The sequence below is a fragment of the Squalius cephalus genome (assembly GCF_949319135.1).
Source record: "Squalius cephalus genome assembly, chromosome: 7".
In the NCBI taxonomy this organism is placed as follows: domain Eukaryota; kingdom Metazoa; phylum Chordata; class Actinopteri; order Cypriniformes; family Leuciscidae; genus Squalius; species Squalius cephalus.
This window is the reverse complement of record NC_137128.1, coordinates 5625867-5653099: the sequence shown is the minus strand read 5'-3', so window position 1 is coordinate 5653099 and position 27233 is coordinate 5625867. Positions and strand designations below refer to the sequence as shown.

The 27233-nt window shown below is 40.1% G+C and overlaps 2 protein-coding genes and 1 long non-coding RNA gene across 3 annotated transcripts in view; 2 read left to right on the top strand and 1 right to left on the bottom strand.

The window, feature by feature from the left end:
* The window catches only part of dspa (desmoplakin a), a 36225-nt gene extending 20928 nt beyond the window's left edge, over positions 1-15297 (top strand). The window contains exons 12-24 of the mRNA XM_079876516.1: positions 695-849; positions 939-1065; positions 1552-1738; positions 2307-2602; positions 2815-2993; positions 4885-5023; positions 5358-5551; positions 5679-5841; positions 6099-6182; positions 6271-6378; positions 6773-6871; positions 8600-10426; positions 10750-15297. Of these exons, the coding sequence (XP_079732642.1) occupies positions 695-849; positions 939-1065; positions 1552-1738; positions 2307-2602; positions 2815-2993; positions 4885-5023; positions 5358-5551; positions 5679-5841; positions 6099-6182; positions 6271-6378; positions 6773-6871; positions 8600-10426; positions 10750-13227 (6036 nt within the window). The 3' untranslated portion in view covers positions 13228-15297. The remainder of the gene's footprint in view (positions 1-694; positions 850-938; positions 1066-1551; positions 1739-2306; positions 2603-2814; positions 2994-4884; positions 5024-5357; positions 5552-5678; positions 5842-6098; positions 6183-6270; positions 6379-6772; positions 6872-8599; positions 10427-10749) is intronic.
* On the bottom strand, positions 5479-16408 carry LOC307161686. Its single transcript, XR_013821780.1, has 2 exons — positions 16319-16408; positions 5479-5688 (listed from the first exon to the last, which is right to left on the bottom strand). It is a non-coding gene; the product is annotated as an uncharacterized lncRNA (long non-coding RNA).
* A 242-nt stretch (positions 16409-16650) lies between these two features.
* On the top strand, positions 16651-19493 carry higd1a (HIG1 hypoxia inducible domain family, member 1A). The gene is made up of 4 exons (XM_079877564.1): positions 16651-16761; positions 17457-17537; positions 18424-18558; positions 18644-19493. Exons 2-4 carry the CDS (start codon positions 17462-17464, stop codon positions 18727-18729), a joined length of 297 nt encoding a protein of 98 aa, XP_079733690.1. The 5' UTR covers positions 16651-16761; positions 17457-17461; the 3' UTR covers positions 18730-19493.
* The last annotated feature ends 7740 nt before the right edge of the window (positions 19494-27233 follow it).

The following is a 27233-nucleotide window of genomic DNA, read 5'->3' as shown; positions in this document are numbered from 1 at the left end:
TTCTGCTTCTTTTTGCCTGTGGTTTGATCCAGAGATTCTGAAGTATTTCAGATGTTGAGTACAGTAAGAGCGCAAGAGTAATGGATAACAGTGAAAACACGGAAAGTTGGAAATGTCTGTCAGTGGCGGGAAGCGTTAATTAACTACACAAAATACAGCAAGGTCTTTTGGTTACTCTTTATTTTAAGGTGTCTGTGTTACAGGGTAATTATGCATTTAAGGACTGAGAAATAATAATTAACTACATGTACTGTAGAGTTAGGGTTTGGTTTAGGGTTAGTTGCATGTAATTATGCATAATTTATAGTTATTACTATAGTAAACTACCGTTTTTTAAACCCTACTTCTAGAAAATTGCTACAGATGCCAAGCGCATAATAACTTTTGAGTTTCTGATATGAGTAAACATTCAGTTTCAACAAAGAATTACCATCAACTATAGACTATATTGATTCTGCCATGTTTCTCAGTGTGTCCCAGTCTTAGTTATGACTCTGTGCTGGCGTTCATGTGTGTGAACATGACTTGAACACACCAGCCTCCAGATGTAATTTTCAAGTAAACCCAAAGACCTTGTTGTTTCAGGTGTCATTTAATGCTAGAACTCAATTTAGTGTGTAAACGCAGAGTGCATGTATTTCTGATGTTTCTGCAAACCCATGTGAAACACTGTGTGTGTGTGTGTGTGTTACAGAAGGGGATTATGAAGAACAACGAAGGCATCCTGAAGGACAACACGCAGCGCAGCAAGTGGCACGTCACCGGACCAGGAGGACTGGAAATGCTGATCCCATCCGTGTGTCTGATCATCCCACCGCCGAACCCTCTGAGCATCAGTCTGGCACAAAAGTACGGCACAAACACACATGCACACAGATCACAGAGCAGCTGACAGTGTTATAGAGCAGACATGCATTGATTCATCTGTTGGCTGACAGGAACGAGCAGTACTATGAGGCCATCATGTCCATCTGGAGCCAGCTGTACATCAACATCAAGAGTCTGATCTCCTGGCAGTACTGCATGAAGGACGTTCAGCACATCAACTCCCTCACGCTCACAATGGTAGGACATGATATGAGCTTAATGCCCTTCAGTGGCTTCTGGATGCTTACCGTTCCATTAATAATAATAAAAACATTTTAAATGTGTGAATTTATGCTAGAGACATGCTAGCAAGAAGAACAAGAACAAATATCTGCCAATGGGGTCAAAAAACATTGAAAGGGAAAAGAAAATGATTTTTCCCGACCTCACTGGCAGATATTTCTTCTGGTTTTATGCAACAACAAAAAAACGCACTTCATTTTGCTTTTTCAGAAACAAAGACTTAATATCTTAAGTCTCTTTTTGCTTTTTAGGTAAATGTATCTTGATTTAAAGAATGTTTCAGCTATTTATACTGGAAAACAAGACAAAAACACTAAGTGAGAAAGTTATTGTTTTGTAGTGTGTAAAGCCGCTTTGACTTGATCTTTGGTTGCATATGGAACTATGTTTCTCCAATGTCTCAATCTATGGGTGCTTTAGTGAATCTTTTGTCTGTTTTAGCTGTCAAAAATGCGTCCTGAGGAGTATCGCAACATTATTAAGAGCCTGGAGATCCACTACCAGGAGTTCATGCGTAACAGTCTTGGCTCTGAGATGTTTGGCGATGAAGACAAGAGAAAGATGGAGCAGGAATACTCTGGAGCACAATCCCATTACGACCGGCTGGTGATCCAACTGCCCATCTATAGTAAGACCAAAGACACGTTCAACACATGTTCAACACATCCAGTCACATGGACTAATTGTTATAAAATGGTTAGTTTCAATCCTTGATTCTGATTGGTCAATAGCTGTGTTTATTAATGATAAAACATGACTACAGTTAAGGGGTGTTCCCGTTGCCCTGACACGCTAGTCATGTGTCAGTTGCGTCTTTCTTCTCCGTGTTCACAAGTTTGAGTCCTTTCAATATAAAAGTCTTCTGACTGACAGACTCACTCATAAAGACAGTCTTTGTCGCCATCCAATGGCACAATAACGTAACTTCTGTTGCTGGTCACGGTCAGGGACTACTTTTTTCAGCGGAAGGAATGCTTTTAGTGAATTTACATCATGAAAGTTGCATTGATACATATTTTTTGGTTTTAATATTTGTATTTTTTGTTAACCGTTTTGTAAAAGCAATAAAGTACTCGAGGCTAGTGCTGTATCGTGAACAAGTCACCGCTTCACATTGTTGAAGTTGCCCATCCATGATTTAGGACGAGTTCATTTAATTACTGTTGCTTTACAAAGGAGTTGTGTTTGTCTTTCAGGGGATAAAGGAGGGAAAACTGAAGTGGTGGTGACAGATGGGAGGACGGTGGTGACGAAGACTGAGAAAACAGTGGTGACGGGTACTGGGAATACAGTGGGGATGGCGACTGGGAATACAGTGGGGACGGCGACTGGGAAGACGGTCTCCTCGGGGCTGAATGTCAATCTCATGTCAGACCTGAGCGCTCTCAGACGCAGACTAGAGGGAGCGGAGGCCGGCTTGATTCAGCATCTCCACGTGCCTTTGAAGGAGAACGGTGTACAGGAGTGCTCTCAGAGACTCGTGCTGCTAAAGGTACAGTCACACACTGAAACACCTCTACCAGTGGCACAGTCTGCTGGAACAACCAGTGATGGACCAATATACTGGCCAAGCCGATTATCAGCCAATGTTTGGATTTCCAGCATTATTATTCCAGCATAATCATATAACAGTTGCCTCATAACCATATAGCAAGTTAATTTTTTATTTACTAAGTACATTTGCATAACGATCTGTTTTGTCAGGGTGTACATCATGATCTGGACACCATCCAGGACGAGTACCTGCATCTGAGGGAGAAGATCTTAAGAGATCTGGATGGAAGCACTAACCAAGAGCAGACGCGGTACCTGCGCTCTGAGCTGGACCTCATCAACCAGAAACTGGGCAGTCTGCAAGGATTCTCAGCCGCATATATCCAGAGGCAAGAACATTTAACAAGCACCTATTCTGCTTTTCTTCATGTTCATCTTTCTTTAGTGTGTAATGTTGCTGTTTGAGCATGAACAAGCTCTGCAAAGTTCCAGTTCTTCTCTATATCAGTGTCAGTGTTTCTGAACTCCCTGAAATGCCTCCATTGTAGTCTTGAGTTTCTTCCGGCCAATCAGAGCTGAGTAGACCAATCACAACAGACTGGGTCAAGTGACCAATCAGAGCAGAGTAGACCAATCACAACAGACTGGGCCATCTGACCAATCAGAGCAGAGTAGACCAATCACAACAGACTGAGCCATCTGACCAATCAGAGCAGAGTAGACCAATCACAACAGACTGGGTCATCTGACCAATCAGAGCTGAGTAGACCAATCACAACAGACTGGGCCATCTGACCAATCAGAGCTGAGTAGACCAATCACAACAGACTGGGCCATCTGACCAATCACCAGCAGAGTAGACCGATCACCAGCAGAGTAGACCAATCACAACAGACTGGACCATCTGACCAATCAGAGCTGAGTAGACCAATCACAACAGACTGGGTCATCTGACCAATCAGAGCAGAGTAGGCCAATCACAACAGACTGGACCATCTGACCAATCAGAGCAGAGTAGGCTAATCACAACAGACTGGGCCATCTGACCAATCAGAGCAGAGTAGACCAATCACAACAGACTGGGCCATCTGACCAATCAGAGCTTAGTAGACCAATCACAACAGACTGGGTCATCTGACCAATCAGAGCAGAGTAGAGCAATCACAACAGACTGGGCCATCTGACCAATTAGAGCAGAGTAGACCAATCACAACAGACTGGGCTATCTGACCAATCAGACCAGAGTAGGCCAATCACAACAGACTGGACCATCTGACCAATCAGAGCAGAGTAGACCAATCACAACAGACTGGGTCATCTGACCAATCAGAGCAGAGTAGACCAATCACAACAGACTGGGTCATCTGACCAATCAGAGCAGAGTAGACCAATCACAACAGACTGGGTCATCTGACCAATCAGAGCTGAGTAGACCAATCACAACAGACTGAGCCATCTGACCAATCAGAGCAGAGTAGACCAATCACAACAGACTGGGTCATCTGACCAATCAGAGCAGAGTAGACCAATCACAACAGACTGGGTCATCTGACCAATCAGAGCTGAGTAGACCAATCACAACAGACTGAGCCATCTGACCAATCAGAGCAGAGTAGACCAATCATAACAGACTGGGTCATCTGACCAATCAGAGCAGAGTAGGCCAATCACAACAGACTGGGTCATCTGACCAATCAGAGCTGAGTAGACCAATCACAACAGACTGGGTCATCTGACCAATAAGAGCAGAGTAGACCAATCACAACAGACTGGGCCATCTGACCAATCAGAGCAGAGTAGACCAATCACAACAGACTGGGTCATCTGACCAATCAGAGCAGAGTAGGCCAATCACAACAGACTGGGTCATCTGACCAATCAGAGCTGAGTAGACCAATCACAACAGACTGAGCCATCTGACCAATCAGAGCTGAGTAGACCAATCACAACAGACTGGGTCATCTGACCAATCAGAGCAGAGTAGGCCAATCACAACAGACTGGGCCATCTGACCAATCAGAGCAGAGTAGACCAATCACAACAGACTGGGCCGTCTGACCAATCAGAGCTGAGTAGACCAGTCACAACAGACTGGGCCATCTGACCAATCAGAGCAGAGTAGACCAATCACAACAGACTGGGCCATCTGACCAATCAGAGCAGAGTAGACCAATCACAACAGACTGGGCCATCTGACCAATCAGAGCAGAGTAGACTTGGGAAATGAACCTATGCAGTAATAATGAGTAGTGTTTCATAGGTGTTTGTGTGTGTTTCCAGGCTCACTGCTCTTCAAGCTCTGATCCAGAGTCTCCTGCAGGCTGAGGACATCATTAAAGTCCACGAGGCTCGTCTGACAGAAAAAGAGACTTCTTCTCTTGATCTTAATGAAGTGGAAAGATACCGCACGACTCTGAAGGTGAACTTAATATTTGAGTTTATATATCCTAACTCTCAATATGACACCTTGTCTTTTTCTAATTGCTGTGTGTAAGACCCCCTAAACACATTTTCATTTTGAGTTTTATGCAATCTACCTATATAATTATTGTTTCCACAATATAATATAAATGGTGGTTGTCATCATAACCTGAAACCTGATATAAGACAAGTTGGAGTTTATCCTAACTTTAAGAGGTTATTTATAATGCTTTTTAAGAGAGCTTTTTTCACATGTCTCCACAAATGGCTCATTGTGACTCGAGTATGTCACATGATATGTCTCATTTAATGTGATGTCTTGTGCCATGCAGAGAATGAAAGCAGATCTGGAGCAGAAGAAGGGTGTTTTGAAGGCTATGGAGTCGGAGCTGTCCAAGGCTGTTCACTGGAACGGTCAAATCGACAAATCTTTCCATCAGTGTGACGTGGACCTGTCCAGATACTCCGAGCTCGTGGGACAGATGTCTGACCGCTGGCGCAGGATTGTGACTCAGATTGATAGCAGGTGTGGAGAGATGTGGTGCTGCTGCTTCTTCTTCTTCTGACATGTCTCGAATTTCAACATGCACGACTGTTGTAGAAAGCATCACAGCATATTTATAGTTGTAATCCATTCCTTGCTTGGTTGTCAGGGTATGGGACCTGGAAAAACAGGAGAAACAGCTGAATCACTACAAGCAATCAAGCTCCATAATCAACAAATGGATTCAGGAAACACGTCAGCGGCAAGATGCCTTACAGATTACTAAATTCAGCAGCTTGGAAAACTTAATTCACCACCTGGAACAGCAAAAAGTCAGTCCAATACGCTCGCTGATGTGTTTTTGTAATTGTTTTGTGTCAAAAAATGAGCATCAGCTCATGTTTTTTTTAAATGAATTTTTAATTTCAGTTTTAGTTATTTTAGTAAATCAAGTTAAACTAAATGAAAATGAGAAATAACTGTTTGAAAGTCTGAAGTAAAATAATTTTGTACACAATGTTTTTATTATGTAACCCTGACATGGATAAAATATGTCCTATTGAGAAAAATATACTTTGTCAATGAACAGGTGCTGTATTCTGAGATAAAAGGAAAGAAAGAAAAAGTGGATGATGTGGTCAAAGACTCAGACACATGTGCTGCCTCCATAAAGGTGAGACTGATATTTGCTGTATTGCTTATTACAAGTACATGTAGAAACGTTGCAGAAGGCTAAGGGTCCCAGAACACTGTTTTGACAGGACTATGAGCTCCAGCTGGCGTCCTACAGCGCAGGATTGGAGACGCTGCTCAACATTCCCATCAAGAAGACTATGCTTCAGTCTCCAACCACTGAACTCAGGCAGGAGGTAACCAAACCTTTCACATGCTGCACTCAACTATAGGGACAGTTCACACAAAAATCATTTACTCACCCTCAAGTTGTTACAACCTTGTATGAGTTTCTCTCTTCTTCTGAACACAAAAGATACTGAAAAATATGGGTCACCAAACAGTTGCTGGACATTTATGGGGAAAAAAAGTACTATGGAAGTCAATGGGTCCCGTCAACTGTTTGGTGACTGACATTCTTCAAAATATCATCTTTTGTGTTCAGCAGAAGAACAACTTTAGGGTGAGTAAATGATTATTTTAATTTTTGGGTGAACTAACTCTTTAACATCACAGTTCCCCTGATTAACTTTATTTTGTGTGTATCCGTACTCAACATGCCTTCACTGACTTATAACTGTTTCACTAAAGGCAACGGAGCTGCAGTCACACTACATAGAGCTCTTGACACGTGCAAGTGACTACACCAAATTCCTTGGGGAAATGCAGAAAAACATGGAGGACTTAATGGTAAGCGTTGTGTCTCAGACAAGATGTGTTGTGAATATATCTCTCCAAATAATGTAATATACGAGACAGCATGGAGTTAATAGATGCAAGTGCCAAATTACATATAAATTAATTGATTTGATAGGCTTTTGTAAGCAGGGGTATTAACGTTAACTAAAACTAATACTATTAAAAGTATTTGTTGAAAAAATAAATGCAAATTAGAAATGTTGCTTTTGCAATAAACTGAAAAAGTGAAAATGAAAATGAAAATAAATTAAGCCCAAATAGCAATACTACTAATAATAATAAAAATATGGCAAAAGCACATAACGAAATTACTAAAACATTAACATGAAAACTATAATATAAGCTTTTTCAAAATATTAATACAACTATAAAAATACTAAAATAACTGTTTGGAAGAGGTTAACATTTAAAATGTAAGTAAAATTAGTATACGTAGGGACAGTATTTGGAGTTTAACAGACAAAAAAATTAATTTTCCAAATAATGTAATATACGAGACAGCATGGAGTTAATGAGATGCCAGTGCCAAATTACATATAAATGAATTTATTTGATAGGATTTTGTAAGCAGGGGTTTTAATGTTAACTAAAACTAATACTATTAAAAGTATTTGTTGAAAAAATAAATATTAGTTGAAAAAATAAACGAAAATTAGAAATGTTGCCTTTGCAATAAACTGAAAAAGGTTGAACTGAAATTAAAATAAATTAAGCCTAAATAGCAATACTACTAATAATAATCAAATATGGCAAAAGCACATAACGAAATTACTAAAACCTTAACATGAAAATAAAATATAAGCTTTTTAAAAATATTAATACAACTATAAAAATACTAAAATAACTGTTTGGAAGAGGTTAACATTTAAAATTTAAGTAAAACAGTACTTGGAGTTTAACAGACAAAAAAAGTAGTTTGGGAGTCTCTGAATTATATAATGTAGAATGTTTTCTTTACATTTACAAGTCATTTGTTTGAAGACTATGGATGTGAATGTGAAGTGCACAAAGCGCAAAAGTGGCAAATAGTAAAACCGGTGGTTGAGAAAACTACTATACTTCTTAAAGTCCCCCTATAGTCAATTATTGTATCCCTTAAAACTCATTCCTTCAAAAAAAAATCTTCATGCCTTAAAATATCTTGAATGTAACTCGACACTCTTGCCTCATTTAGCATACGCGGTTCTATGAATATGCAAATGAGCCCCGCCTCCACTCACTCACTCACTCAGCTCAGAGATCCACTGGTTGACGATCACACGTTGATCTGATTGGTTACAAGGTAGTTTGTGACGTCAGAAACACCAGCGATTTCAAAGCGTGTTTTTGAGACTGTCTTTGGTTCACTGCAGTTTTAAGGAGGAAATACTCAGCAATGCTGTCGACTTATGAATTTACACATGCTTTGTCTTAAAGCACATTAAAAACACCTAATAAAAAGCTGGATTTTCACCACAGCTGGATTTTCACAATGCTAGATTGAAGGACACTACAAATTATTCACTACATATGAGTCAAGTTAGCAGGTATAGGGTCAAGGCTGCATATTAGTAGTGCTGATGCCAAGTGTAGTACAAACAGGAAACAAGAATGAGATACAACGCTCAAATGCTTTCTTAGAAGTGAGAAATATTTGGCAGGGTTAAATTGCATTCACTAAGTATTTAATTTGTTTTGGTTTACTACCACTACTTAACATGGAATTTTCTTTTTAATTAGAGATGGAAGACTGAAATTGGGTGTTTGGAGGAGAATCTGAGACGTCACAAGGAGAACCTTGACGATCAAACCCGGAAGAACAAGTCACTGGAGGACAGTCTGACTCACTATCGGCTGGAGCTGACCCAGTCCAAAGAGCAGCTTATGTCTATGGAGGAGGTGAAGAGAACCCAGGCTAGGCAGTGCAATGTCACTCAGGAAAGCCTGGACAGCACCCAGAATCAGCTGAAGGGCTTACAAGACGAGATGTCCCGCCTCACGTTTCTCATTGAGGAGGAGAAGCGCAAGCGGAGGCTGGCTGAGGAGCGGTACACCACCCAGCAGGAGGAGTACGATCTTGCTATCCGCAAGAGACAGAAGGAACTGGACGAGCTCAGCATGTCCAAAAGCCAGTTTGAAAGGGCCATCAAAGACAAAGAGCGGGAGATTGAGCGGCTGAGATTACAGCTGGAGGATGAGGCCTCCCGGCGAAGTGCAGCAGAAGCTGAGACCTCAAAGGTAAGATCGCAGTTGACCCAGGACATTAATAGCCTAAAGCAAAATTTTGAATCTGAGATCCACATCACCAAGACCAGTATCCTCAAGTCAACACAGCAGAAGGATGAGGAATCTGTAACTCTGAGGCTCCAGATGGAGAGGTTAGCCTCTGAGAAAAGAGACCTGGAAGATGAACTAAGAAAGGTGAAGCTTTCCTTCTCCCACGCAGAAGCGGCACGGAGGAAAGCAGAAGAGGAGGCACTTCAGCAGAGGTCCTCAGTGAGCGAGGAAAGCAGGAGCAAGAGGGAACTGGAGACACAGATCCAGCTCGTAATGCATCAAAGGGAAGAGATTGAAACAAGACACCGGGTGGAACTGGCAGAGGCCAACAGAGTTGCTCAGGAAAGGGCCCGTGAGATTACCTTGTTGACCCAGAATCTACAAGACGAGACCCGGCGGAGGAAAGCCATGGAGGTCGAGAATCACAGCATCAGACAGTCTCAGGCTGAGATACTCGCTAAGCAAACTTCAACCACTGAGGTCATTAACAAGTTAAAGATCACTGAGCAAGAGTTCCTGGTGGTGAAGAGAGAGATGGAGATGCAAAAAAATGAAAAGAGCAAGTTGGAACAGAATGCCACCAGACTGCAGAGTCGCATCGGTGAACTGCAGTCCAAGGTGAACGAGTTGCAGGCTGAACTGGAGAAGGAGAAGAGGAATAGTCAGGATGACCTCACGAAGAGGAAAAGGATGGAAACGGAGCTAGAGAGGGTGAACCAGATGTGCCGGGAATACACCACTACCATCACCACTCTACGGGTCCATCAAGAGCAGGAAAGTGCTTCTGGACGCAAGTATGAGCTGGAGCTTCGCAGCACTAAAGAGGAGTTGGAGAGAATCCAGAAGGAGTACAGAATCACCCTAGAGAGTCTGACCAAAGTGAATGCAGAATTGAAGGCTTTGCAACAGCAGCTTCTACGGGAACAGGCACTTGTCCGTGAGGCCAATCAACGAAACGATTCCCTCTACAAGACCATAGAGGAGAAGACTCGAGCACTCAATGAGAGCACCAGCGAGATTGAGAAGTTGCAGAGCCTCACTCAGAATCTTACCAAGGAGCGTCTGCGGCTTGAGGAGGAGCTGAGGAGCGTGCGACTGGAGCGAGACGATGTGAAGAGAAGCCTGAGCACCATCGACATGGAAAGTGCTTCCCGATTGTCTGCCATTCAGTTCCAGCTGCAAACCAGCAATAACAGAGCGCTGGAACTGCAGGAACTAATCAATGAACTGACTAAAGAGAGGGAAAGTTTAAGGGTGGAAATTGCCCGAATCCAAAAGCAATTCACGGAGGTATTTTTTTATGAGCGACACAACTGATTTTTTTTTTCCTAAATCAGTTGAATCAAAAATACATCACCATTTAAAGTTATTTCACAATGGCTTTGCTGGGTAACGCTTTGCTGCATAATGTTTGAATGACCTTTGAAAGCACGTTTTCTGCATAACACTGCATGGTTGCAATCTTTTTGCATATTTTCTCTAGTCTCCTAATTTTTGTTGTTTTATTCTAACCATTTTTCATTCATTTTTTTAATTGTGTGATACATAAATATTTCCTGTGTTAAATCCTCTAAATGAATCATAATCAGAAATATTTCTCTTTCTGTTTCCAGACTTCCATGGTCATCCAGCGATCTGATGCCAACTACAAAGAGATTGTGCAAGAGAGAGATAGTCTTTTGATCAAACTGAAGCTGTCGCAACAGGACAAAGACAAGCAGCAGCGATATGAAGAGGAGCTCAGGCGCATCAAACTCTCCTTGGAATCTGAGACGAAGCAGAAGCAGCGTCTCCAGGATGAAGTTGATCGACTTACCAAGGATTTCAAGTACTGGAAAAGCCAATACGAGTTAAAAGAGGGGCAGATCAGACAGAGTGAGGTAGATAAAGACAAAGTTGAGAGAGACAGGGCCTCCTTTCTGAGTGAGATCCAAAGATTGACCGCTGAGCTGAGGAGTGTGGAAGAACGCTACAAGAGTCGTCTTCAGACCTCAGACAAGGAAATCTCAGAGCTCTCCCGAAGGAAGGAGACTTTGGAAATTGAACTGAGGAGGTTGCAACAGGGTCCGTGCGCATCCTGTAAGAATACGCAGACGAACGCGATTTCCAAGACTGTCAGTGACGGTGGCGTCCAGAAAATCACAGTGAAAGGTCTGCGTGGAGAGGTCTCGCTCACGGAGCTAATGGATTCCGACTTGCTTGATCAAACAGATCTGGATAAAATAAACCAAGGAAAACTAACAGGCAAAGATATCGAGTACAGACTCCGATCGTACCTTGGTGGCTCTGATTGTATCGCTGGGATCTACGATGAGGCCAAGAATAGGGTCATGCCCTTTTACCAGGCTATGAAAGAAGGTCTGATTCGACGGGGAACCACACTGGAGCTCCTGGAGGCCCAGGCTGCCTCTGGCTTCATAATTGATCCCGTCAACAATGTCTGCATGACGGTGGAAGAGGCGTGGAGGAGAGCTCTTGTGGGAAAGGAGTTTAAAGACAAGCTACTCTCTGCTGAGAAGGCCGTGACTGGATACAAAGATCCTGCCACAGGAAACGTAATCTCACTCTTTCAAGCTATCGAGAAGGAGATCATAGAGAAAGGTCATGGAATTAGACTGCTGGAAGCTCAGATTGCCAGTGGCGGCATCATAGATCCTAAAGGGAGCCATCGAATTGATGTGGAAGTGGCGTACAGGAAAGGCTACTTTGACCGTGAAATGAATGAGATTTTGTCGTATGATGGCGACGACACCAAAGGTTTCTTTGACCCCAACACCCATGAAAACCTCACGTATCTGGATTTGAAAAAGCGATGCATCACAGATCCTAAGACTGGGCTCATCCTTTTGCCTTTGAAGGACAAGCAGAAGCCGAAGCCGGTGAGCACCACTCAGAAGAACACACTTCGCAAGAGGAGAGTGGTGATCGTAGACCCTGACACCGGCAAAGAGATGACCGTACGGGAAGCGTTCCACCGAGAGTTGATCGACTACGACACTTTTCTGGAGCTTTCCGAACAAGAGTGCGAGTGGGAGGAGATCTCTATCGACACTTCTGAGGGAAGCAGACGTTTGCTTGTTGATCGCAAAACTGGAAACCAGTATGACATTCAAGAGTCCCTAGAGAGGGGGATTATAGATAGACAAACCTTGGAGAAGTACCGTGCCGGGACTGTGACGCTCACTGAGTTTGCAGCTCTGATCACAAGTAAAAGCAGTAGCTCGGAGCTCACCATCTGCTCCAGCAGTCCCGAGGATGTTGCTACGTGCAGTAGTCCCACGCAGCTCGCGCCATCGTCTCCAACCGTCCGCAAACGCTTTGCTAGTGTATCCATCACACTCTCCCCTCCATCTGATATTTTTGATGACCAGAGTCCCGTGGGAGCCATTTTTGATTCAGAGACCCTAGAGAAGATAACCATCCCCGAGGCACAGCGGCGGGGAATACTGGACAACCTCACCGCCCAGCGGCTCTTGGAAGCCCAGGTTTCCACTGGAGGAATTGTCAATCCTTCCACTGGCCAGAGACTGTCTCTGAACGACGCTGTACAACAGAGCATTATTGACGAGGACATGGCTGTCAAGCTGAAGCCAGCACATAAGGCGTATGCAGGCTTTGAGGATGTGAAGACCAAGAGGAGACTTTCTGCCGCTGAGGCCATGAAGGAAAAGTGGTTGCCTTACGAGGCAGGGCAGAGGTTTCTGGAGTTCCAGTACCTGACCGGTGGACTTATAGAGCCAGAAAATGGCCACCGGTTGAGCATCGAGGAGTCTATCCGAAGAGGATGGCTTGACGGCAGAGGGGCACAAAAGCTGCAGGACACGAGGAACTACATTAAGAACCTCACCTGTCCTAAAACCAAACTCAAGATCTCATACAAAGAGGCAATGGATAACTGCATGGTGGAGGAGAACAATGGCATGAAGATGCTCCAGGCTACCTCCATGTCAACTAAAGGCATAAGCAGCCCGTACAACGTGTCGTCAGGACCAGGCTCTCGCACCGGATCTCGCACTGGCTCGAGAAGTGGATCTCGCAGAGGCAGTGTTGACTACTCCTCCTCCGTTTCTTACAGCTACACCTCATCTTAGCTATACAGTTAGTCGTGATGCCTAAGCTTAGAGTGTACAATTTAAATTTAAGTAGGATTTTGTAATCAGGAGGATTTCATTATGGGTTTGGGATACATAATGTAGATTGACTTGTTTTAAACACATCTTCTTTTACTTACTTTCACTAGCACTGATACATGTTCTTGGGTGTTTAAGATGTCTTTTAGATTATTAATGTAATGGTATTTTTCATTATTTGCTCAAGGGGATTTATAGATCTGTCATGACGTAATGTTTTCATCTTCCTAATTTGGTTTATTCCGTATATGAGATTGTTTCCAAATATTTTCCTTTTTTGCATGTTTTATTTACATTTTACATTTACACTTATTCATTTAGCAGACACTTCTGTCCAATAAATGTTACAAGCATTGCCGCACAAAGCCAATTACAAAGTTAGAAACAAGTACTCTATTATCTGAATCGTCTGCTGACTTGGTATCGACATGCATCTACTAACTTCAAAGTAGAAATCATATATTTTGCCTTTAATGAATTTATATTTGAACAATTTAAACAATAAAAACTATTAAAATATAAACTACCATTCTCTCTCTTACTTATTATAAGTCCAAATTATTTCTATAGCAACACCTTCTTTGCAACTAAAGCCTAAGAGAGCCAGGGTTGTAATTTGTGCTAGCATGTGATTAACTGCTGACCAAAATTACATGAAGCATAATGTATTTCATAACAGGTTATAGTGTAAAGATGTTCCTTTGGAAACGTGGTACTTTTGAGGTCTGATTGGATAGGATTATGACAGCATGCCATAATCGTGTGTAAATGCATTACTACAACCTGAGAATAACCTTAAATAAATTATGTAAATGAAAAGCACGGTAACACTTTATTGGTAACACTTTATTTTACAGTGTCCTTGTTACATATACTTACCATAGTAATAACAGTAAATTATAAATAATTCCTAACCCTCAACCAAATCCTACCCTAACCCTATAGCAAGTACATGTACAGTAACTCAGTACTTAAATATATAATTACACTGTAACAATGACACCTTCAAATAAAGTGTAACCCTTTATAGTGTCCTTGTTACACGTTACGTTACAGTAATTACGATATATTGTGCATAATTACAAGCAACTCTCCCCAAACCCTAGTTCTAACCCAATAGTAAGTACAAGTAGTTAATTATTATTACTCAGTACTTAAATGTATAATTACACTAACAATGACACCTTAAAATAAAGAGTAACCAAAAGCACTTCAGATGCAGCTTCTGAGACACTTTTTGCAGATGTTGCTGATACTGGTTTCATTTGATTGGTAACACCCCAATAGTTTATTATTCTAATGAATTGAATTTGACATAAAAGATGATGCTTACATTTGATGGGGTTAGAAAAAAGGCTTTATACAGGTTAAAATACACCTGGAAATAAAATTGGGAGGCAAATATTGACCCTTAATGGAAAAAATAGTTTTCTGTCGCTGAGTAATAGGAACCCAGTAATGGGCACCAAAAAAAATGGGTGGCCCAATTAAACAGAGACAGAGTGAATACAAAAGTATAAATGAATATTTATTCAAACGTGCAAAATCATGAAAAAAAAAATCCTAACCCAAATATATAACATTAATGGAAAAATTAAACAAAAAAGGGAAAAATCTTATCCAAAAACATCCAAATTAGATTCAAAAGCAATAATTCCAAATGCACATTTTCCAAAAAATAACAAGTACAAAGTGCAAAGGCCACACTCTCCACTGCAGCCTCCATTAAACACAGACGAGCACAGTTATACTGGCGGCCAGCACCATTACCCCATCGGGAGGGACAAACTCACATACAACACTTTACACATTTTCCCATAAATAGAGAGTCTAGAAGAAACAATTTGTCATACTGTTCAAAATAGTTAATCTACTCTCTTGTGCAACAGTTGTCCCGTGTTGTCCCTGAAACACCCAAACTCAAATAATAAGTGGTAGATTCCAATCCTTAGCGGAACCAAAGATTCCCGACACCGTTTCCCAGTCGGACCTTTAAAATTATGGGACAAACAATACTACAAGACAACAGGGATTTCACGTCTATGGGATTTCATTCACTCATTTCGATCGATAATCATAATAAACTCTTATGTCAGTAAACAGTCTGTGTGTGTGTGTGTGAGTGTGTGTGTATGTATTAACTCAAGGCCATGTTAAATGTGCGGTCAATCCGTGACACGCTGCAATGAACTGACCACCACAGAGAACATGAAGAATATGAATATATTCATGAATCATGACAGGCCTAAACCAGCCAAGATACCAGCACAGAAACGTGTGTTTATTATTAGATGTGAATATATAAAAATGTGGATTCGTGCCGAAAGAGAGGAGCCTAGCGCCAAGTTTCAGTTTCGCTTTAAATACATATTGTACATTATTTTTGAATGTAATAATAAAATGCGACTGATACGCGGATGTGTTGTTTCTGTCAACAACTTAAGTTTGAGCTGGTGCTGTTGTATTTTTAATAAGTCCATATTTACAGATGGGGTTGTGCATGTTGTGCTCATTACTCCACCCACAATAACTGAAGAAGTCCTTTTCTAACCTATTTGCTTTAAATACGTGCCTGTCCTCTTCGCCTCAGGGAACAACCTGTTCTCGCACTGTTCACCATGACTTTGCATCCTTTAATTTCGTTAAATCATCCTTACTAACTATAATCCATCTAGCGACTCATTTCAGATGCAGCGCATTGAATATGTTCATGTTGTAAATAAATAACACTGAATATGGTCATATTTGAGTTCAGACACAGTATTTATGTATTCAACCTCATTTATAACATCAGTGGAAGAAATGAAACACACTGATCAACAGAAGTCAGTTGATGCAGTAACAATGCAGTAAATATACTATTTATTTGTAATTTGTTTAACAGGGAAATATCCATATAATACTCCACAACCTAATGTGAATTTATTAACAAAAAAAACTGAAGTTAAAAAATGTAACAATAAAGAAGGACAAGTTGGGACAAAGATAAACGCCCTTTCCTGAAGGTAAAATGTAAATTACAGGCCGTCGTTGATGACGACGCTGACCTCACCTGAACTCTGGCGTTACACGCATGGTTACACGTACGAGTACAGCACGCGAGGGTCACGCCCCTAGACTGTGGTCACGCCCCTAGACTGTGGTCACGCCCCTCACTGGAAGGAACTCGTTTGAAACCGCAGATTTCTGCAAAATAAAAGTTCAGATGGAAATACATGATTTCATAAACAAATAAATGGGTTTCTCAATGGTCTAATTTTATTTTCATGTCTTTTGGGATAAAATATACAACGTATACCGGTCTGGTTGTTTAATTTAACAGTTACGCCGAACAGTCATTTTAAAAAGACTTTTATTTTGTAGAGTTGCCTGCGTCACATTGACGTAAGATATGTTACATCATCGTGTTCCCGTACACGCTGTCAGTCACGCACAGCAGTTCAACCGGCATAGAGCAGCTTCAGTCCAGTGTTCAGCAGAAAACCACACAAATAGGTACGTTATACGGTTTAATTATTATCTGAGTACTTTGCTTGTATAAATAATACGTTTAAATAACATAGGACGATATTTTTGTGTGTTTTCAGAGTATCTGACCTCTGAACTATCTCTTGAGGAAATGTCGCATCTTCTTTAATTGAAGCTTATAATAAGATCTAAATGTCATGGCTGTTTACATTTCATTACACATTTACTTTATTTAGTTAAAATAGTGTAAAGTCACTTTTTAAATGGCCTGTGTGCGTCGTTTGACCTTCATAAATCACTTTGTCTCAGTGAATCAGAGAACTGAATCTGATTTCCTCAGTCTGTCGATGAGTTGATCATGTGTTTGATGGATGTGTCATTAACCTCGTCTTGCTGCTACTCACAAGTGACATAAACCTCGAGACCTTCCTTTTGCAATAGTAGGAGATGTAATAGTCTTCTTTTGTAATAGTAGGAGATGATGTAATATGTTTCACAGTATAACATGGCTCATTAGTGAATCTCTTAATATGTGTGAGTGTGTCTTTAAGACCCATTCAACAGATCAGTTGGCCAGGTTGACTAATGTATTAGCACGTTTGATTAATTGGCTGATATGTATCAATTTATTATTTTCTGTTTCATTTATTTAATGTTTTAATTACACTTGTCTGCAGTAAAGTGTCTTGGTCAAATCTTGGTTTGTTGCTTTTGCCTTTTAGCCAAGATGAACCCCGTCGAATATGAAGACAATGAGTCCAAGTTCATCAGAAAAGCCAAGGAGAATCCCTTTGTCCCTGCAGGTAAACTCTCTCAACCCGTATCTCTCTGTCAAATCTCCTCCCTCATATTTCACTCTTAATAATATAGTCTATTCATAAACACATTATATCTCTTTACCCATAAGTATTGTTACACTCACTTCACTTCACATTATCTCTGCCTCTGGTGTGTCGAGCGCAAGCGGAGATCCTCTTCTTTTTCCAGGCCCGTTTTAAGTGAAACCACAAAGGTTTTGCTTCATGATGCGCAATATATTGGCCAACATATCGTTAATTTTTCATGTTATCATTATCGGCCCGATAAGAAAATTTGGCAGATATATTAAAGCCGATAAATAATGCATTATTTTCTCCAGCTGAGCTCAGATGCGCTCTGTTTAGCGTTGGGTATCGGTTTAATATTAACTATTCAGATTCTACTTCTCGATTCCTAATTTCGATTCCAATAAGGTAAAAAAAAACCTTAGATATCATTCACATTTATATTAAGTCTTATTGCGAAACATTTAATTGTATCTGAATATCATGAGCAAAAATCAACAGGCCAAAGAACACTAACACAAGGAGCGTTTGCCTGTGGTTTAAAAATACCATTAAAACAACTAGACTAACTAATAATATAAATCTCAAGCATTATTAAAGACAAGGATAAAAGAATAAATACACAAATTTTCAGGCGAGAGCATCATTATAATCGTGTTTGGGGCATGGCTTTAATGGTGAGACTTCTGCTTTTGTAATCAGGCTCTCAAAAATTATATAACAATTTGGATTTATCGGCGGATATATCGGCTTTCAAATATAAAGTTATCGGTATCGGCTGATTCCCCAGTTTTGCTGTTGTATATGCACTGCGCTGACATGGCCCTGTCGGTCTGACTGTGACGGTGTGTGTGTGTGTGTTCAGGGATGCTGGGGTTCTTTGGCATCGTGGCGTACAGGCTGATGAAGATGAAGAACAGAGGAGACATGAAGATGTCCGTTCACCTGATCCACATGCGTGTGGCGGCGCAGGGCTTCGTGGTGGGGGCCATGACTCTGGGTAACACAACCATCCTCATCTATCCTCCTCTTCACCCGTAACCCCGCTGTAAAGCCTGATCTGTGTGTGTGTGTGTGTGTTGCAGGAGTGATCTACTCCATGTACAAGGAGTATGTCCTGAAGCCGAGTGAAGCACAGAAGGCCCTGGAGCAGAAGGCCCTGGAGAAGTGAAGAGGAGCGCGCTCGGATATCCTTAATACCGCCTCATATTAAGGTGTCGCTTTGTATTTATTGCACACATCATTTAGGACATTTTTTTTTAAAGGATAATTTCTTTACACTGTTTCCTATTTAACATTTAATAAACCTCTGTGAAGAGGTCGGTGTGTCTGTTTTGTTGCCTGGCTTGTTTGAGAAACGTGAGGGACGGAATAGTGGCTATTTTTGTATCTGCCAACGACTATTTATGTATTATATATCAGAAACAAACTGATGAACAGCGTATAATGGTTGTTTTTGACTGTATTCGGAGTGATTTATGCTGTTTTTATGTTGATGTGGCATGAAGACCTCTGTACCTTATCATTCTAGATTTGTTATTTAAGTAGACTAAAGAAATTCCAGGACAACAACCGTAACAAACCATCATTCTAGTTATATTTGAGAAATGTATAACGCACAGAACACAAAACGAAAGACTTCACCACTGCTGAATGATTTAGGGTACTAGTTCTTTACTGAAAATTCAGGAGTTGAAGCAACTCTCTTAGGTGTGTGTGTGTGTGTGTGAGTGAGTGTGTGTGAGAGAGTGAGTGAGTGGAAGGAACAAGAGTCGCTTGTTCTTTTATAGATTGATCGATTGATAACTATGGCACCTTTTGTTTCATATTTCAAATGAAATTCACAATATTATACTTTTAGAGTGACATATATTTTGAGGATCTCAGCTACAACTCTGTTTATCTTTGCCAATAAAAAAATTGTAATTCAATAAAGACTTCTGTTTATTTCTCTGTCGTGTGAGGTCTGAGATGTACGGAGGCTTGTTTCCGCCACAGAATAAAACATTTTCAAAGATAATTGTGAGTTTTTATCTCGTAATTGCGACTTTATACCTCGCAATTCTGATATAAACATGACATTCTGAGAAAAAAAAGTAAATTGCAAGTTTGTTTCTCGCAATTGCGAGTTTATATCTCACAATTCTGACTTTATATCACGTAATTGCGAATTTATAACGCAATTCTGACTTTATGCAACTTTATATCACGCAATTCTGACTTTATAACACAATTGCGACTTTATATTACACAATTCTGAGATTAAACGTCACAATTGCGAGATGTAAACTCGCAATTGTGAGATAAAAAGTCACAATTATTTTTTATTGTGTGGTGGAAACAAGCTCCCATAGCGGTGTGTGTGTTTCACCGTACACACTCTTGTTCTGTGGTGTTTATTAATACTCAGATAGATACACATACAATATGCACAATGTCTTTATGCGTGAGATGCCAGTTTTGTGTAGATGCCCTATAATGTGGTCAAGCTATGCAGGACATGATACTACTATAATACATCCCAAAATGCAGTTAATCCTTGACTTGACCCTCTGTTTCCAGTGTTATAGTAAAGTCACCTTTATTGATACAGCGCTCCCATTATCTGTCTGAATACTCTGGCTGGCTGGAAGGTGTGCTGTAAAACAGTGTAATAAAGTAGTTCCAGTCGGTTAATCACCGTTCTGTATTAAAGTGCTGCTTTAATTGAAGCACACAGTGTTCTCACAGATATTGCCTAACTGTATTATTTGGCTCTCATCATGGTTTATGAACGCCTGAAACAGCCGGTCACACCCAGCAACGGCAAGGTAATGTCCACTCATTCTCTGCCATCTGGATTTATGACATTTAATCAGATTGACGTCACAAGACAAGTGACTGAGGCAGACGCGTCCCCTTGGGGTTAGTAATGACCTCAGAGGCTTGGGTCAGTTCAACATCTCTTCTGGAGGACCGTGTCTCAACAAACATGCTCATGTCCAGTGTAATCACAGGCCTTCAGCGTGAGACTCTTCACACACTCTCACATCAGGTTCTCACGCAGAGAAAAATCTTACTTCTGATGATCTCTTGAACTATATAATATAACTATATATATATATAACTCACTGTCGAAGAATAGAATTTATACAGAGGGTATAAAATTACTAATTCATACATAGTAATTCATAAATATTCTGTTAATTTAAGATTTATTTGTCCTCACTATGGTAAAACAATAGCTACACAGTATTTCTGTCAGATTGATGAGGCCGCCCTGTTGCACAGTTATTATCTCTGTTCTCAGCTATTTCCATTCTGGACTGATAATATTTTACAGTGTAGCGGAGCCTGATCCATATCTGATGATATTACTGGCAATCTCGGATAAACTCATTTCACTTTAAACATGCCAACAACAGTCGCTGTCCTGTGGAACAGGGGTTGGAAGAAATGGTTAAGATACAGATTGGATAGTTTTGATTAGATCTGGTTTCCTCTCCTCTGTTATCTTGGTAGCAATAGCACAGTTTGGGCATCGACCGCCTCATTAGTGTGGCAGGACTTCATCTCGAGGGAGGGATTATCTGTGCAGATTAGATGTTTGTTTTGTTTGTCTGGTTCTGTGTATGTGCTGTTTTCATGTAGCTTTCCCTTCTTCTTCTTCTTTGTTTTATATATATATATATATATATATATATATATATATATATATATATATATATACACACACACATACATACATACATATATGTATATATTGGAATCATGAGAGTTATGCAACTATAACTGTTGGATTGTTGGATTCCTCAATAAAAAAAGATTAACAAATCTTTATTTTTAGAAATTGGGATGCTGTTGGTATTGTACTAGAGAGACAGTTATTTAAGAGTATTGAGCAACTCTGAAAGTATTTTATTCACACTTAATACTCAAAAACAATAATGTTATTGAGTAATTTTAATTTTCTAATTGAGATTCTAAAAGAAGAAATAAAGAAATAATAGTATAGTATACTTGAAACCTTGTTCATTTGTTTTATGTTATTCCCTGGATAATATATTTGTTTTTCCCCTGATGATGTTATATGATTGTAAGAGTACACTCAGTTCAGTTCTAGTGTAAATATTTATAAGGATGGTGTCAATTTCAAACCATTTCGAGCCTGATTCAGACCCTGACAATGTTAAAGAACAAGAGGATCGTCCAGAACGGATTTCACAGGACGTTTCACATTGGTATGTTTTTTGTCATTTTATTATACAGTATAGATATGATGTTATCCACCATTTAATCGTGATATTAGTCGGAAAACTATGGCAATACTAACAGTAATCGATTACAAAACCATGGTTAATTTTCCTACGGAGCGGTGAACTGTCTTACAAAGGCTACAGTAAACAAGCTGTTCTCCATAAAATGTGCTGATAAACGTTGGGGTTATAATGTTCTGGAAAAGTTTAAAATTAATGTTAACCTCTCTAAGTTCGTCAGCCTGTCACACCACGGTCTGAGGGAAACATGAGCACAAGACCTTGCACAACTTCCTCCTGATTTCATGTTCATTCACGCGCTCCTTTGCCCATATAATCTTTAAGCTAATAAGGTTAGGCGTATTCGGCTTGCTGTCCGCAGCTTCAGCTCGAGCTGAGATAACCCCCCCAGTGGGACTACTAATGCTTAGATTATGAGTATGGTGGCAAGATGCCTAAATTATGCAGGTGGAGTTGGGGAGGAGGAGGGACGCCAGAACAGCGGGTGCCAGAACAGCGGGTGCCAGAACAGCGGGTGCCAGAACAGCAGGTGCCAGAACAGTGGGTGCCAAAGTAAGGTGAGGCCAGAGCAAGGTGAGCGGCTGCTTATATGCTCCGGCAGTTAATTGAAAGTTTAGATGGGTTCACTCCTCCCGAAATTACGTTGTGAACTTCACTCATTAGTTCGGTGATATATCACCTGTGCCTAGCTTGTTAGAGTGTCAACTTTCAAGTCAAGTCAACTTTATTTATATAGCGCTTTTCACAATACAGATTGTATCAAAGCAGCTTCACAGTATTAAATAAAATAGTACATCAGTGTTTGTTTCTAGTGTAAAACGTCCACGTTTGGTAATGCTGATCAATAGTATTGTTGATTGATTGATTAAATTAAGTATCCCCAACTGAGCAAGCCAAAGGCAACAGTGGCAAGGAACCGAAAAACTCCATCAGGTGACCTAATGGAGAAAAAAAACACCTTGGGAGAACCCAGGCTCAGTCGGGGGCCAGTTCTCCTCTGGCGTTTATGAACTAGAGGCCGGATTTAACTGTAAGATTAAAAATATTATATGAATGCCTGGCTGAAGAGATGCGTCTTTAATCTAGTTTTAAACTGGGAGAGCGAGTCTGAGCAACGAACAGTATCAGGAAGGCTATTCCAGAGTTTTGGAGCTAAATGTGAAAATGATCTCCCTCCTTTGGATGATCTGGATATCCTAGGTATGACCAAAAGCCTCGAATTTAGTGATCTTAAAGAGCGCGATGGATTATAGGGCGATAGAAGATCCGTTAAATAGACTGGAGCTAAGCCGTTTAGGGCTTTATAAGTCAGTAGCAATACCTTGTAATTAATACGGAACTTTATAGGTAACCAATGTAGTGATGATAGAATTGGTGTTATATGGTCAAATTTTCTTGATCTAGTAAGAACTCTAGCGGCGGCATTTTGGACTAACTGTAGCTTGTTTATTGAGGATGCAGGACAACCAGCTAATAAAGCATTACAGTAATCTAGTCTCGAGGTCATGAACGCATGAACTAACTTTTCTGCATCAGAAACAGATAGCATATTACGTAGCTTAGCAATGTTTCTAAGGTGGAAAAAGGCTGTTTTTGTAACATATGAAATATGATTTTCAAAAGACAGGTTGCAGTCTAATATAACACCCAGGTCTTTTACTGTAGAGGATAAAGTAACAGGACATCCTACTATGTTAAAGTTGTATTGTGAGAGGTTTTGTGGGCGGTTTTTTGAACCGATAAGTATCACCTCTGTCTTGTCTGGATTCAATAAAAGGAAATTGCGCGTCATCCAATCTTTTATAGCTTTAACACACTCTGTCAATTTGGATAATTTAGCGTTTTCATCCGGCCGTGATGAAATATATATTTGAGTGTCATCAGCATAACAATGGAAACTAATTCCATGTTTCCTTATAATATTTCCAAGTGGCAGCATATATATTGAGAATAATAGAGGGCCTAACACAGATCCTTGCAGCACTCCACAGTTTACTGGAGTTATGATCGATTTTTCTCCATTTAAATAGACAAAATGGTATCGGTCAGATAGGTATGATCTGAACCAGCTTAATGCTTGTCCTTGAACACCAGTATAATTTTGTAGTCGATCTAAGAGTATTGTGTGATCTATAGTATCGAATGCAGCACTAAGATCAAGTAAAACTAGTATTGAGATACAGCCTTGGTCAGAAGCTAAGAGTAAATCATTTGTGATTTTAACGAGCGCAGTTTCAGTGCTATGATGCGGCCTGAACCCAGACTGAAACTTTTCATAGGTGTCATTTTCTTGTAAGAAAGAGCCTAGTTGGGCAGACACCACTTTTTCTAGTATTTTAGACATAAAAGGAAGATTTGAAATTGGTCTATAATTTGCTAGGTTATTTGGGTCTAATTGTGGTTTCTTAATGAGTGGTTTTATAACTGCCAGTTTAAATGTTCTTGGAACATGACCTAAAGTTAAAGACGAGTTAATAATATTGAGGAGAGGCTCTTCCACTATAGGTAACACTTCTTTCAGTAGTTTAGTTGGTATAAGATCTAATAAACATGTTGTTGTTTTAGAGGAAGTGATAAGTTTATTTAACTCTATTTGTTCTATAGTTGTAAAGCACTGTAATTGTTCTTGCGGGGTGATAATCGAGGCTGAGTTATAAGGCGCGATTGAGGATTGAACGTTTACAATTGTGATTCTGATGTTTTCTATTTTCTCAGTGAAAAAATTCATGAAATCATTACTAGTAAACTGTAACGGAATATTTTGTTCAGGTGACGCTTGTTTATTTGTTAGTCTAGCCACGGTGTTAAATAAAAACCTTGGATTGTTTTGGTTATTTTCTATTAGATTGCGGAGGTGCTCAGCCCTGGCTACTTTTAGGGCCTTTTTATAACGTGACGTACTGTCTTTCCAAGCGATTCTAAAGACCTCTAGATTAGTTTGTTTCCATTTACGCTCTAAATTACGGGTTTCTCTCTTTAGAACACGCGTAGTATTGTTGTACCATGGTGCTTTAATTTTCTCTCTGACCTTTTTTAGTCTAATAGGTGCAACAATATCCAATTTTCCAGAGAGAATGGTGCTCATAGTGCTGGTTAGTTCCTCTAGTTCATCTGTTTGTTTGGGTTCATTGAGCATCTGAGACAGATCCGATAAGCAATTTGAAAATTTATCTATGGTGGATGGAAGGATTGTTCTGCCTAATCGATAACGCGACGCAGCATGATATATTACAGGAGTACGTAATATGCAAGTTACCATGTAATGGTCAGTGACATCATCACTTTGTGGAATGATATCTATATCGGTTGGATCGGTTCCATGTGATATAATTAAATCGAGTGTATGATTAAAACGATGAGTTGGTCCGGTAACGTTTTGCTTAACCCCAAAGGAGTTTAATAAATCTATAAACGCAGCCCCTAACGCATCATTTTGATTATCTACGTGTATGTTAAAATCTCCAACAATTAATGCTTTATCGACATTGACCAATAGATCTGAAGGAAAATCTGCAAATTCTTTTAGAAAATCAGCGTAAGGCCCTGGCGGTCTGTATACGGTAGCCAAGGCTAAAGATAATAGGGATGTTTTTCTAACATCTAAGAGCGTAACATTTAGTACAAGTACTTCAAATGAAATAAACTTATAACCCGTTTTCTGAGTAACACTAAGAAAATCTCTATAGATTGTTGCAACACCGCCGCCACGACCAATCAGACGGGGTTCGTGCTTATAGGAGTATCCTGATGGAGTAGACTCATTTAGACCGAAATAATCATTTGGTTTAAGCCAGGTTTCAGTAAGGCAAAGTACATCGATGCTATTATCTGTGACTATTTCATTTACAATAACTGCCTTAGGTGTGAGTGATCTAATGTTTAAAAGACCTAGCTTTAGAAATTGTTTTTGTTTACTAATAGCAACATTTTCTGCTCATTGCACCATGACGTTAACCATTCATTTAGCGCGAATAATCTACTAAACTTTTCATGTCCTAGACGGTACGTGGGAAGCGGTCCTGACACAATGATCGTTATATCAGGCGATGTGCTGCGTACTGTATCGATCAGATTCCTGAAGTCTTTCTTCAGAACTTCCGTCTGGCGCAGCCTGATGTCGTTCACTCCCGTGTGCAGGACCACAGTTCCGTCGCGCTCGTTATCGTTCAGAATCTCGGGAACGTGAGCAGCGATTTCAGAAACACGAGCACCAGGAAAGCAGTGACTGTGCACCTTACTCTTACCTAATGTATCGTGGACGTGCCAAACGATGGAATCGCCGATGATCACAGCATCGCGTTCGGTTTCGCGAAGAGGGGAGAAGCGGTTTTGTGTGGATAACTCGAAAACCGGGAGGGTCGGAGAGGGTCTTGGTCTAGACCTGACTCGCGTCTTCCGCTGCGGAAATATCCATCTCGAGGGAGGGATTATCTGTGCAGATTAGATGTTTGTTTTGTTTGTCTGGTTCTGTGTATGTCCTGTTTTCATGTAGCTTTCCCTTCTTCTTCTTTGTTTTATATATATATAAATAAATATGTACAGTATAATACATATGTATATATACAGTGCTATGCATAAGTTTAGACACCCATGCTAAAGTTGACTAAAAAGAGGAATAAAAAATCATCTTTTGGAAATTGAAATTAATGCCTTAATTTAAAAAATTAGGAAAAATCCAACCTTTAAGGACACCAATTTTCTTTGTGAATGAATAATGTATCATAAATAAATAAATGTTCTTCCTTAAAATACAGGGTGCATAAGTTTGGACACCCCTATGTTAAATTCCCATAGAGGCAGGCAGATTTTTATTTTTAAAGGCCAGTTACTTCATGGATCCAGGATACTATGCATCCTGATAAAGTTCCCTTGGCCTCTGGAATTAAAATAGCCCCACATCATCACATAGCCTTCACCATACCTAGAGATTGGCATGGAGTACTTTCCATAAGATCATCTCTCAATGCAATAGCTATTAGGCTAACTGAAATAAAACCATGCCAATCTCTAGGTATGGTGAAGGCTATGTGATCATGTGGGGCTATTTTAATTCCAGAGGCCAAGGGAACTTTATCAGGATGCATAGTATCCTGGATCCATGAAGTAACTGGCCTTTAAAAATAAAAATCTGTCTGCCTCTATGGGAATTTAACATAGGGGTGTCCAAACTTATGCACCCTGTATTTTAAGGAAGAATATTTATTTATTTACGATACATTATTCATTCACAAAGAAAATTGGTGTCCTTAAAGGTTGGATTTTTCCTAATTTTTTAAATTAAGGCATTAAGTTCAATTTCCAAAAGATGATTTTTTATTCCCCTTTCTAGTCAACTTTAGTATGGGTGTCTAAACTTATGCATACCACTGTATATTGGAATCATGAGAGTTATGCAACTATAACTGTTGGATTGTTGGAT